General features: G+C 37.6%; 1 protein-coding gene across 1 annotated transcript in view; it reads right to left on the minus strand.

The window, feature by feature from the left end:
* The window catches only part of LOC308419367 (vomeronasal type-2 receptor 26-like), a gene marked incomplete at both ends in the record, with an annotated part of 116,503 nt that overhangs the window by 31,329 nt on the left and 69,841 nt on the right, over positions 1-15,333 (minus strand). The window contains one exon of the mRNA XM_080915081.1: positions 4,666-5,466. Coding sequence (XP_080771207.1) covers positions 4,666-5,466 — 801 coding nt within the window. The remainder of the gene's footprint in view (positions 1-4,665; positions 5,467-15,333) is intronic.

A 15,333-nucleotide genomic window follows, 5' to 3' on the forward strand; every position in this document is an offset into this window, starting at 1 on the left:
ATCTCAGGGACAAAGACAGACACTATCTCAGGGTTAAAGTTTAGGAAAAAGACTTCCAGGCAAATTGCCCCAAGAAGCAAGCTGAAATGGCCATTCTAATATCAAATAAAGTTGATTTTCAACCAAAAGGTATCAAAAGAGATAAGGAAGGACACTTTTTACTCATTACAGGGAAATTTGTCAGAAGGAACTCTCAATCTTTAACATATATGTTCCAAATACAAAAGTACCTATATTCATAAAAGAATCCCTACTAAACCTTAAGAAATACATTGCGCACCACACAATAATAGTGGGAGATCTCAAAACCCCACTCTCACCAATGGAGAGGTCATGGAAACAAAAACTGAGCAAGGACACTGGACAACTAGCAGAGGTTATGAACCATCTGGAATTAATAAATATCTACAGAATATATCATCCTAAAACAAAAGACTAAACCTTTTTATCAGCACTTCATGGCACCTTCTCAAAAATTGTCCACATAAAAGCTTCAATAGATATAAGAAGATTGAAATAATACCATGCATTTTTTCAGATCACCATGGTCTAAGGCTGGTCTTTAATAACAACACAGACAACAAAAAGACCATAAACACTTGGAAACTAAACAATGCTATATGAAACGATAGCAGGGTCAAAGAAGAAATGAAAAAATAATTTAAGGATTTTCTAGAATTCAATGAAAGCATAAACACAACATACCCAATCCTATGGGATGCAATGAAAGCATTACTGAGAGGAAAACTCATGGTGCTGAGTGCTTCCAAAAAGAAACTGGAGATAGCATACACCAGCAATTTGACAGCACCTCTCGAAGCTCTAGAACAAAAGTAAGCAGATGCACCCAGGAGAAGTAGACAGCAAGAAATAATCAAACTTAGGGCAGAAATAGACAAAATCGAAACAAAAAGAACCATTCAAAGAATTAACAAAACCAAGAGCTGGTTCTCTGAGAAAATTAACAAGATTGATAAACGCTTAGCCAGACTATCTAGAGGGCAAAGAGAGAGTATCCAAATTAACAAAATCAGAAAGGAGTGGAGAAATAACAACTAAAACTGAGAAAATTCAAGGAATCATCAGATCCTACTACAAAAGCCTGTACTCAACAAAGCTCAAAAATCTTGAGGAAATTGATGAATTCCTAGATAGATACCAGATACTAAATTTAAACCAGGACCAGGTAAACCATCTAAATAATCCCATAACACCTAAAGAAAAAGAAGCAGTCATCAAAAGTATCCCAAGCAAAATACACCCACATCCAAATGGGTTCAGTGCAGAATTTGATCAGACATTTATTGATGACATAATACCAATACTCTCCAAATTATTCCACAAAATAGAATCAGATGGAACACTACCTAACTCATTTTTTGAGGCTACATAATCCTCATTCCTAATCCAGACAAAGACCCTACAAGGAAAGAGTACTTCAGACCAATCTCACTTATGAACATTGACGCAAAAATACTCAAAAAATTTTTCAAACGAAATTCAAGAACACATCAAAACAACCATTCAACATGATCAAGTAGGCTTTATCCCTGGGATGCAGGGATGGTTTAATATATGGAAATTCCACCTTATAAACAAACTCAAAGAAAGAAAACGCATGGTCATCTCACTGGATGCTAAGAAACATTTGACAAAATACAATAACACTTCATGTTAAAGGTCTTGAAAGAACAGGAATCCAGTGCCATACCTAAACATAATAAAAGCAATATGCAGAAAAACAACAGTCAACATCCAACTTAATGGTGGGAAAATTGAAGCAATCCCACTTTAATCAAGAACTCAGCAAGGCTTCCCACTCTCCCCCTATGTATTCATCATAGTACTGGAAGTCCTGGCCAGAGCAATTATACAGCAAAAGGAACAAAGGGTTACACATTGTAAAGGAAGAAGCAAAAACATCACTATTTGCAGATAACATGATAATGTATTTACGCAACACCACAAATTCCACCAGAGAACTCCTACAGCTGATAAACAAGTTCAGCAAAGTGGCTGGACATAAAAATAACTCAAACAAATCAGTAGCCTTCCTCTCCTCAAAGGGCAAAGTATTTATGGAAATGATACACTTCTCAAAACCTATGAGATACCTTGGTGTGACTCTAACTACGGAAGTAAAGGAATTGTATGACAAGAACTTCAAACTTCTACAGAAGAAAATCGTGGAAGATCTCAGAAAATGAAAAGATCTCCTATGCTCATGGATTGAAAGGATCAACATTGTTAAAATGGCCTTCTTTATAAAACAATCTACAGATTCAGTACAATCCCCATCAAAAGACCTACCCAATTCTTCATTGAATTGGAATTGAATATGTAATTTCATCGGGAATAACAAAAGACCTAGAATAGAGAAATCCATCCTCAACAACAGGAAAATATCTTTGGAAATCACTATCCCCGACTTCAACCAATATTACAAGGTAGTTGTGCTAAAAACTGCATGGTACTGGTCTAGAAATAGTCACATTGATCAATGGAATAGAATAGAAGATCTAGAAATGAGCCCGCACATATATCGTCACCTGATTTTTGACATAGGAGGTGTAAACATTCGATGTGAAAAAATCAGCTTATTCAACAAATGCTGCTGGTTCAACTGGCACTCAGCATGCAGAAGAATGAAAATAGACCCTTTCTTATCTCCTTGTACAAAGCTCAAGTGTAAGTGGATCAAAGATCTACACATTAAGTCAGGTACAGTGAAACTATTAGATGAGAAAGTAGGGAAAACCTTAGAACACATAGGCACAGGAGAAAATTTCATGAACAGAACACCAATGCCTCATGCTCTAAGGTGAAAGATTGACAAAAGGTACTTAATGATTTTGCAAGGTTTCTGTAAGGCTAAAGACACTGTCAAGAAAACAAAACGGCAGCCAACAGAGTTGGAGAAGGTTTTTACCAACCCTACATCTAGATATACAAAGAACTCTAGAAACTAGACACAAGAGAATTAAACAAGCGTATTAAAAATGGGGTACAGAGCTATACAAAATGTTCTCAATTGAGGAATGTTGAATGGCTGAGAAGCATCTAAGGAAGTGTTTGACATCATTAGCCATCAGGGAAATGCAAATCAAAGCAACCCTGACATTCCACCTCACACCACTCAGATTGGACATAATCAAAAATTCAGATGACAGCAGCATCCTGCCAAGGATGTAGAGGAACAGGAACACTTCTCCACTGTTGGTTGGGTTGTAAACTGGTACAACCACTCTGGAAAACAGTCTGGTGATTCTTCAGAAAATTGGAAATAGTACTACCTGAAGACCCAGTTATTCCACTTCTGGGCATATACCCCAGAGACACTTCAATATACAACAAAGACACATGCACCACAATGTTCATAGCAGCTCTATTTATAATATCCAGAAGCTGGAAAGAACCCATATATCCTTCAGTAGATGAATGGATACAAAAATTGTGGTACATTTACACAATGGAGTAATACTCAGCTATCATAAACTATGACCTTATGAAATTCTCAAGAAAATGGATGCATCTAGAGAATATCATTCTGAGTGAAATAACCCAGTCACAAAAGAAAAGACTAATATGCAGTTACTGATATTTGATTACTAAACCCAGAAACCTCTACAACACCCCAGAAAGAACTCACAGACTGTGTGAAGTTCAAGTAAAGAAAAGAAAGAAAAGAAAAAAAAAAAAAACCCTTATTTTTACTCCTTACACATCAAGAAAACTTTGACTAATTCCAGGTTTCATGCTGTTTTGCACATACTTTGTGTTCATTGTGGCTGGTGGAATCTTGATGTACATTATCAAAACTTAAGAAAATTGCCAAGCAACGATGGAGGTGTGTTTGTATGCTTTTATCCAAACATGCTAGAGATTTGTACATTTATTTTTGTTTTTTTTTTTTTAAATAAAGTTCTTTAATAAAAAAACAAAAAAGACAAGCATGTATAGAGTGATAAACATTAGGAAAGGTGTTGTGTCATTACATTACCAGTCTATTCAATCCAGCTTCATTTTAGAGAGAATATTTTGGTTTCAGTTTTATTCTGAATTTGATTTTTAAGACAAGCACTGTCTATGCAGCTCATGCTGGCTTCAACTCATGTTCCTTATGTCTCAGACTCCCATAGGCTAGAAAACAGGAGGGGATTAAAATGTCTAACCTTATGGAAGCTATGTGTTCTTCCAGGACATGTTCAACAAAACAAAACAAGCTATTGCCTTCAAATGGACCTAAAAATCCCTTAAAATGTCGCATATTTGTACTTAACAAATGTCTTGGTTTTAATCCTATAATTTCTTCACAAAACATTAAAAGCAAAAAGAAAAAGATGTGACAATTAAAGAGCTTAAATATTATTGCTTGAATGTGCTAAAATTAGGAAAATCTTTTTCAGCACCATATACATATATATTTTACTAGTAATATTATCTCAACTTGCACGAATAAAAGGTGTTTCTCTTTATTTATTAACACTATGACTTTATGGTAATGAAATAACCATGAGTACATTAGGCAGGAGACAGTACCCTAAGGAAGTATGCTAAGAACAATAATATTTTTCTAACACTAATTAGGAAAGATCATATATCAAAATGGAGAACATACAAGGCAGTGCCCAATGCCTAGGTAAATACAAGAGCAGATATTGCTACCTTCCATGGGAGAGGAGCCTGGAGTACATCTTTATGGAGTAAGTCTCCTTCCACCCTGAGTGACAGCTCCTCATGGAGTGCCTGGGCAATGGCATACACAGCTGCATGGACTTTGAAGCTGTAGGGTGAGGTATTCATGTCCCAACGGTGTAGAGGTTGTGTGCTCAGTTTTTTCTCACATGTATTTTCCCTGATCGAGGGCTGATATGAATATGGACATCCAAATAAGATTGACCACAGTTCTCTGATAAAGATATTATGAGGGTATTTTCCAGGTTTTACACTTTTGAGAAAATTCTTGAATCCCAGTATTTTACCCATGTGAACTGAAAATGATAATCCTCCACCGAAGTATGTATAAGCTTCATCATCTCCAAAGGGTAATGTGGTGATATCCCAATCAGAAGTTGTGATCCAGACATGACCAAAAGGTTTATTGCAAGTGATGATAAAGGCAGTCCTCAGAAAAGACTGTGTGTCACCAATTGCAACTATAACATGGGTCATTGTGAATCTTTCCCTAAAACGTTCCCAGTTTATATTTTCTCTAGTAAAATATATTGGATCCTTTTCTGCAAATGCAACACAAATTCCATGGTTGGTCATCTCATCTGTGATTTCCCTAAGGAAGACTTCTCCTCTCACATCATCTGGAACCACCAGGCCAACCCAGACCCAAGTGAAGTGTAGCAGCAGTTGAATAATTCCTTGGTACAGAGCTGTGGAGTGCACAGGAAACTGGTAAGGAGACTGGAGCTGGACTCTGCTCTCAAGACTCTGGTCAAAAGGAGCATAGCTGATCTAAACAGGAAGAAAGTTACTAGTTAATAAAGTTATATTTTTAGATATATATTAGTTATATTTTGAGATAGAAGATAATTATATTTTTCCCAGATGATTTGGTTTATGTGTTCTCTATGTGCACTCCAGAAAAAATAAACAGATAACTTTGCTAAGAAATACCATTTTTAAAACTAAATCCCACCACATTCTTCTCACTTCTCTTTCAAAGGTAATTTTTGGTTCACCTTCTATAGAATGTATCAGGGCCACAGAGTATCTATCTGGTTCTTCCTGTTGTGGTAATACCTGTCAAACATGAGCATTTGCAAATCTGTCATTTCCTTTATCAAACCTTGCCTCTCTCTGACAATGGAAGTACAGGAACCTTAACTCTAAAGTCTTGTTTACGTGATGTCACACATAGGAAATTAGTTAAACAACAAATAGGAATCCATGGAGCAATTTAACATCTACTTGTGAAGTATATATTTCCCTGATGTTCTTTTGTGGATAGTCTTTCTGTAATGTTCAATCCATTGTATATTTCCATAAAATAAACTTGCTTAGTATAAAGGGCTTACTATCTACCTCAATGAAAGTTGTAAAGCCTCTTCTTGAACAGGACCCTCTGGCCACCTCTGTCACATTCCTATCCTTTCTACCAGAAAACTTCAACTCTGATGACTAAGCTGCAGTTCCTATTCGCTAGAGCGCACCTCCTCTCGGGTGAGTTTTATACAAGATCTCTAATTACCTAATCTGCTTCATCAGTGATAAATTATTAAAATTTGCTCTACTTAATATTGAATATGGGTATAAAATAATTTCCTAAATGAGTTCCAGGAATCATTTTTTCATCAGGAAATGTATTTCCAAGGTCTGTCCAATACTTTCAGTCTGTCTTACTGAATCTTCTATCTCTTAACTGGTGATATCATAATATCCCAGTGTCCCATGGTCAGATGGGGACTTGATTCTCCTTTCCCCATAAATTCTGTAACAATCTCCTAAAATCAGTTGGTCACCAGATCTTTCTCTAATTCACAGCTAATAATCTGGCTCCATTATCTGACTGTTCACCGAACATCTGAATTTGAATGTTTAGTAAACATATAGCTCATTGAATCCAAAGTCAGGATAATTGAATAAAGACACTGAATACTTTTTAATTTATTGGAAGAGAGCAGTGGGTAGAGAAAAGTAGAAGGAATAGGAAAGAAGAAATCAGAAAATGAAGTAAATATGAATCATTTCAGGGAAAAACTACAACATAAAGAAATATTAAATATTTAGTAAATGCACAAAAGTAAGGTATATAAATAGATGATATAAAATGACACAATTTTTATATTAATATACTGATAGTACATTCATGAGTCCCATCCAATTAAATTAAGAAAACATAAATTGTTTTATAAAACATAATCTTTATAAAACATTAAACTTTGTTAATAATCTTATTTCTAAAAACCCAAATGAACTATTTTGAAACCATATATAAAAATATGTTTCACATATTACAAATCACATCTAAATATAAGGCAAGAGTCTATTTTAATGAGACCTGTTGTCCTGTTGACAGGACAAGTTTCGGTTTCTTTCATGTCTTCAATCCAGGTGTTTCTCTCAGGAAGACAACTGTTCTTCTAGGAAGAAGAGCTGACAAAATAGAAAATCTATAGGTGGTTACTTCCTATGACATAGAGGGCTGTGGAAGGCTGTCATCGCAGGAGAGAACTGATCTAAAATTGAACTAGTGTGGGGGTGACAATGGGCACTAACAGCACCTCGAAGAGTCTCTAGGCACCTTAACAGGCCTGGATGAGGCTTCCTTAGGAGGAAGGTATGGAAATGGAAGGTCACCATGGCAGGAAACTGGATAGTTAGGTGAGAGCAGGCTTGGTTTAGGCAATTTATGCCAAGAGATTTTAGTTTAATGTATTGGTGACTAGGTATTAACTTCAACATCAGTCCTCAACATCAGCTTAAAGGAACTGAATAACAAAGTAAAATGTTATACATGCATGAAGATACCATAATAAACCCATTACTTTGTTGGCTAACACTACATATGTATACATATGACTGTGACAAATTTGACCAGAGGGTCCTGGTAAAGAAAGGCTTTACAAAGGAAGGTAGAGACAAGTAAATGTCAACAGTTCATTGACTAGTCATTTCAAAATCTCAATTTTACAATTCAGGATAAAACCCTGATTCAAATCTGCACTGTTGACAGTGATGAAGGAAGACTCTCTCACTCCAGGAATACCAACATTCCTATCTGCAAAGTCCTGACACATGTATCCTGAACAAAACACCAATGGCTCGTGCTCTAATCAAAGATTGACAAATGGGACTTAAAGAGATTGCAAAGTTTCTGTAAGGCTAAGGACACTGTCAAGAAAACAAAATGGCAACCAACAAAATGGGAAAAGAACTTCACCAACCCCACATCAGATAGAGGCCTAATATCCAAGGTATACAAAGAACTCAAAAAGTTAGATAACAGAGAATCAAACAACCCTATTAAAAATGGGGTACAGAGCTAAACAAAAAGTTCTAAATTAAGGAATATCGAATGTCTGAGAAACATCTAAGGATGTGCTCAACATCCTTAGCCATCATGGAAATGCAAATCAAAACAATCGTGATTCCACCTCACACCAGTCAGATTAGCCAAGGTCCAAAACACAGATGACATCAGTTGCTGGCGAGGTTGTTGACAAAAAGGAACACTTCTCCACTGTTGGTGGGGTCGTGAACTGGTACAACCACTCTGGAAATCAGTCTGGCGATTCCTCAGAGAATTGGATATAGTACTACCGGAAGATCTAGCTATTCCACTTCTGGGCATATACCTCAGAGACACTCCAATTTACAACAAAGATACATGCACACAATGTTCACAGCAGCTCTATTTATAATAGCCAGAAGCTGGAAAGAACCCAGATGTCCTCCAGTAGATGAATGGATACAAAAATTGTTTGACATTTACACAATGCAGTACTACTCATCCATCAGAAACAATAATGTAACAAAATTTTCAAGAAAAGGTTTGCATCTAGAAAATATTATCCTGAGTGAGATAACCCAGTCACAAAAGAACATACATAATATGCAGTCACTGATAATTGGATACTAACCCCCAGAAAGCTCTGAATACCCCAGAAACAACTCACAGAATATATGAAGTTAAAGAAAAAATAATGGCCAGAAAAAAAATAGAAGAAGAAAAGAAAATGAAAAATCATTATGCTTCATCGTTAGACACCAAGAAAATTTTGACTAATTCCAGGTTACATCTTGTTTTACATGTACTTTATGCTCACTGTAACTAGTAAGATTTTAATGTATACTATCAAATCTTTAAGAAAAAAATCAAGTTCTGACAAAAATGTATTCATATACTCTTTTGCAAAAATGCTTATAATTTATTCATTTGTCTTTGTTTTTTAATATAAAGATGTTCAAAAAAACAAAAAAATTCAGGGCAAAACCCTAATTCAAGTCAACTGTGTAGACAGTGATGAAGGAAGAGCATCTGGCTTCAGGTGTACCAACATGTCTATCTGCAAAGTCCTGACACAAGTTATATGGCATGTCATATACCAGAAGCACACAGATACACACATACTCATATCACCACACACACACACACACACACTCACGTGCACATACTCTCACCGGGATGGGAAAACAAATAACAAATACTTATGGCACCTCCATGAAGTCATAATTCTTCAGTACTAGAAATGAAAGAGAATAAGAAAATGACACGAGATTGGATGTCAGAGATGACACATTGCATAGTGACCAATATTCACAATAATCACAAACAGAGATCCCATAATCAGATAGATGGCAGCAAGATCATAAACAGAATCTAAATAGAACTTAGCAAACAGGCTTTTAGTAGAGAAAATCTAAAATGTTGAGGGAAAATTCTAAACTACAAAACAGCTAAATAAAGCTTCTATAAGTTAAAATGCAATTCGGTCAAATCAAAAAACCTTTGTAAATTTTCATCAACTCAGTTAAGGGGTCTGGAAATGTAAAATGAATCAAGAAAGAAAGATGTGGGTCTTAGCATACAGAGGACCCAACACACAGAACTGGCTGAGAACAGACACACAACACTCATAGAGCCAAAGAGGAAATGGGAACAAAGGATCATCTGTCTACATAAAGTTGGAATGATTTGCATATGTTAGAGATTCATTTACATATACTAGAGATTGTTTAATTAATCTACACCGAAAAACTCAAACAAAAAAGGCAACCTGATAAAGGACAGGAAATAAGTGTAGCACATGGTCAGCAGCAAAGCACTGCCAGCTCCACAGTTCATGCTTAAGCTGTGTGCAAGAGAATTACTTAAAGAAATGACAACAATGTCTTAGGATGTCATGTTTGATAAATATTTTAACTGTGTTGAATATCCTTAACCACCAGGTGAAATCCAAGTTACAAATAGTTTTACTCTTTCACTTTAGTCATAGTTTTTTCATCATGAGAATATGTAGCTGGGACTGAAAAGGTCCCTCAGCATTTAAGAATATGAACTGTTCCTGTAGCGGATCTGGGTTCCATTGCCAACACCACTTAGGGCAGCTCACAACTACCCATACCTCCATATCTAGATGATTTAGCACCTTATTCTGTCTTTCTCCATGGATGCTGGCAGCTGACAGAATTAAGAAATTCACTTAGCCTGAGTAAAGCCATTTTGCACATCTCAGCCTAGGATTCTGTTTTCCATAGTAGAGGTTTTTTTTTTTCCCCAGAAATGAGGTGATTTTACTTTGGTAATGTAGCTAGTTGAGTAGAACAATCACCCAGGCAACAGATTCTGCTTGGCAGAACATTCTGTTACACCTCAGTAAGTAGTTCCCCTCTCCATGTAATTCTCCACAAAGGGTATTGTGAAAAGTCCTTTAACTGAAAAGTCCCCTAGCCTCATGCCTTACTGTATTCTTATACCTATATAAAAATAACATGTGAAAAATAAATGTTTGTCAGCTTGGTCAAACCTCTCGACTTGCTGTCTGTTCTTTGCAACTCTTGTCCTTCATTCTCTCATAGGTGAGTCTGGGTTCCCCTTGACTGCCCTGCCAGTTCGGACAATTGGTACCCAACTTGTGCGGCCCTCTTGGGTCTCTCTGGAGAGAACTCTGTGCATATAGTAAGGAAGGACTTCTGTGTTCTTCCAGAGAGAGACAACTACTACACGACCTGCCTTTTCATAGCTCTCAGAAAACGCATTTGAGCCAAAATCCTTAAAAGTAACATGATGGGACAAGCATTCTCTCAAAAGTCCCTTTTCATTTTGGGACTTAAGCCACTTGACATCCAACATCTCAGGATTCACATGCATTAGTACAGTGGAGAGATCCCCTTATGGTCCAATGGAAGGGACCTCATCCAGGCCTTCTTATGGGGTCGAGGTTTAGCCTGCATTTATGATCAAGAATACTCAAGATCCAAGATGGTTCCCTGAGAAGCTAATTAAACCTATTAACACTTCATTGTCCAGAATGGAGCAGAAGTCTCCTCCTGAGACTTGTTCTTCTTCTCTTTCAGATGCTGCTCCTTCAAGGACTGGTGATGATCCTCTGGAATATGATAACAACCTTTAACCTACCTCTTCAAAAGGCCCCATGACTTAAAAAGACCTTTGTAAACTTGTCCTTGGGGCAATGCCCACTTGGGGTGTTGAACACCAGCTCAAATTATATACTGCTCCCAAGAAAACATACTCAATACACAGTCATACTCCCCCCAAAATCTCCTTATTTCAATCTTTCAGTCTGTCAAAGTTAACTGTGATAACCAATTCTGCTACACATTCCTACAAAGAACAGATTTCTATGTCTTCCCAAGGTGGCATCATGACCATTTCCTCCTGCATATGTATGGAAGCTTGCATGATCTTTTCTGTAAGATCTAGGGAAGCAATACTACAGGGAGTTATCTGCCTTTTCTACCGGGGATTATATAACAGTGAACAGAGATTTCCAAAAGCTGGCCTCAACACTTTCTCCCCAGAATGTAAGGACACCAATATCAAAACTCATGGCTGGTGTTTCCCCTTAACTAGTAGAATCTTAGATAGGACCAAGACAAAAGATTGGACAAAAGGTTTCTCCTGGAGACTTAGGCTCTACCAATATCACACTGGTAGAGGTCTAACTTTCACTGTGAAACCCCTTAAAGAGCCAATATGCAACAATAGCGCAGTTCCCATCATGCCAAACCCTGTCTTAGTTCCTCTACCTATCTCTAAGCCTCCTATGCCCCACCCCCATTTCAACTACAAAAGGTCCTTCTGCCCAAGATCCAGGATCTGCTGGATCATCTGTACTTTCTGCTGGTCCTTTCATTACCCCCTTACCCTCTCCCTTATACACACCCACTAAAACCCTTATCCTGACCCTGGTAAACAAAACATACATATGCTCAATGCCACCTCCCTCAATATGGTTAATGATTGTTGGCTTTGTTATCACTTTCAGCCCCTGTTCAATGAAGCTATTGCTGTTTTTGGTGATTTTTTTCTATGCCAATTCTTCATGGGAATGTCAGTGGCAGACCTCAAAATAGCAAGAAATGTCCCTATCACAGGTGTCAGGCCCAGGGGTTTGTGCTGGCTCCTCCAATTCACCCCCTCACTACTCCTACCTCTGCAATGTGACCTTTGTCTATGACAAGGCCTGTGCTTTCATTATCCCCACCAATGAGACATGGTGGACTTGCCTAGATGGCCTAATACTTTGCCTTTTCATCTCTGTCTTCTTCGAGCATGACCCAGACTTTGCATTCTCATTAAGATGGTGCCCTGATTAACCTGCTATTGCTCTGATGAATTTTTCTATCTGTGTGATCAGTCTTCAGACACCTCTCCTGACCTGCAAAAGCAAAGGAGAGAGCCCATTTTGGCTATTACTATATCTGTTCTCATCCTAATGCCTGTAGAAACTAAAACAGGTATTTCCTCCATTATACGTTCAGACTCCAGATACAGAGAAATACAGATGGCCATTGATGAACACATCCAACATCTCCAACAGCAGATTGATGACCTGTATTATTCCCTCTCCTCTTTGGCTGAAGTCATTCTTCAAAACATGTGAGGACTGGACCTCCTTTTTCTCCAACAGGGTGGTTTTTGTGCTGCCCTCATGTAAAGTTCTATTTTTATGTAGACAAAAACAGTAGTAGTCAAAGAAAGTATGAAAAAGGTAAGAGAAGGACAAGAGAGAGAGAGAGAGAGAGAGAGAGAGAGAGAGAGAGAGAGAGAGAGAGAGAGAGAGAGTTGGTACAAAAACTGGTTGTCAAATTCACCTTGGTGTCTACACTCCAGCCTAACATTTTAGGACCCTTAGTAGGATTATTTCTTATTTCTTTTGTTTTTTGGGCCTTTAATAGACTAACCGGCTTTATTAAACAACAAATAAATAACTTAGCAGAAAAACCAATTCAGATACATTATTCTAGGCTATCTAAGTAAGATCAGTTAAATTTGGAAGAAGAAGATACAGGCATAGATCTCTCACCAGCCATCTCCACCCAACCCAAAGGATAAAACCTTTCCCGGGGACCAAAATATAGGGTCCATGTTTACAGTATGGTGGGCATCCCCAGAGATATTGGGAGCTATTCATTATAAAATACATTAGTGTCAATATTAATAGGTTACACCAGCTTCTATGATTCAGTTTGTATAGAATATCACCAGGCTATTTAGGCCACCTTCATGAATTCTGTGGTCAGGTTGTTAGGTAACATATTCTGCTCTGTTCTTTCTGCTGAACTTTTCACCTACTTCTCCATGACTTACCACACTTCTCCAATCCATTCTTGGCCCTTTTGTAGGTTTTCTGATACTGCTGGCCTTTGCACCCTGGGACTTTAACATGCTTGTGAAGTTCATCTGCCAGCAAATTGAATCCTTTGCATCCAAATACAAGTCCATTACCAACTGACTTTGCAGATTGTGGTCTTGATGAACCCACAATGAGTGGGCCTCCTTAAGGGTGTGCATAGAACTCAGATCTATGCACACTTGGTTATGAGAAGTGTGGGCACCATTGAGAGGTTGAAGGCAAAGCACTGCAAAGTGGAGGACCATGCATTCTGTCTCTGAGACCCCTGGGAAGCAAACCTGGATGCTTAGAGTTTGGTGTTCAGAGGTGCTCTTGGCCATTCTCAAATCTCTGATAAGGACACAGACCTTCTCTTCAAAAAGACATCATGTAAACAAATCTAGAAGGATCAGTCAGTGCTTCACCTCTCTGGTGAAAGACCTTTGTCTTCAGACAGATAGATGACCACTTGCCTATAGCCACAGGGGTCATAAACCAAATAAAAAGGAAGGATAGGCTGGGAGCTGACAGAATTAAATTCCCTTAGACTGAGTAACACCATTTTGCCTAGATATTGGCCTAGGTTTCTCTTTCCCATGGTAGAGGCCTTTTCCAAGCAATCAGATGATCTCACTTTGGTTAGGTAGCTAGCTGAGTAGAACAGTCACCCAGGCAAAAGATCCTCTTGGCAGAACATTCTGTTGCACCTATTTACTCCCCCTACCTATATAATTCTCCAAAAGGGTATTGTGAATGTTTCTTTAGCTGGATAGTCCTCTATCCCTGTGCCTGTCTTCCTTCTTCTACCTGAATAAAACTAGCATGTGAAAAATAAAAATTTGTTAGCTTGTCCAGACCTCTTGACTTGCAGTCTGTTCTTTGTGCCTCTTGTCCCTCATTTTCTCCCAAGTGATCCCAGGTTCCCGCTGATTTCCTTGTGAGTGGGGGCACATGGACATTAGGTACACAGAGTTATACATAACATGCATGCAGGACACAGGACAAAAATTTATACAAATAAAATAAAAAAATCTTAATTACTAAACCAATTACTTTCTCTCTTTGTCTCTCTGTCTCTCTTTCTCTGTCTCTATCTCTCTCTTTGTCTCTCTCTTTCTGTCTCTCTCCAAAATATTAAAGTATATCTAAATAAAAAGATTGAGTGGCTCATTAATGAGATATACAAGTAAATTCAAAGGAAGTATTCAGGCCAGCAGAAATCCAACACAATCACAGAGACAAAAGAAACATGAACCTCCCAAAGCAACATGACACCTCAAAGATCTTAACTTCTTAATTTCTGGAAATGGGGATAGTGACTTGGATAAAATGCCAGATGAAAAATATAAAAGATTTTTAATAAAACTACCAGCAATGGGCTAAAGGCTATTCCTTTTTGCCATTCATTTTTAGCTTGTTATCCTAACACAATCATACAAATACGATAACTTGGAAAATTATCCCCATTCACATATGATATGTTTATGTCTGAAGGTTTTCTTAAGGGCTCTTACTGGAACACTAATCATGAACACTCTCAGCCCTGATATACACTTTCATCAATTAACAACACAAAATAAACATCCAAACTAATAGATTTGTATATATCAATAATAAGAAAGAAATCATGGTGTTGCAGTAAATATTAAAAAGTGGTAACCTTTTATCCTGCACTAGTGCAGAAGCCTGTGCCTTTTCTCTACCATGGAATCCCCACTTTATCCTCTTTCAGCTATCTCTCTTTTATTGTTTAACTTTGGATACCAGTTTTTGCATGGAGCTGCAGGCTACTGTGCTGAAATCACTCAACCCAGCTCTTCCTCTACTAGAGAAAAACTTAGCTCACATTCTCCACAGCCAGGTAAAATATGACTCCACATTCATTAACTTATCAAACAGGTTTGTATGTTAAATTCTCAATTTACAAACTTGCTACACAAAAAGCTTCTAACCTCTACACAATCAGAATTCCTCTCACATGTTGTTAAGAGGGGACTACTAGTGTAGATGTGTCTCTACA

This window comes from Micromys minutus, assembly GCF_963924665.1.
Source record: "Micromys minutus genome assembly, chromosome: 3".
Classification (NCBI taxonomy): domain Eukaryota; kingdom Metazoa; phylum Chordata; class Mammalia; order Rodentia; family Muridae; genus Micromys; species Micromys minutus.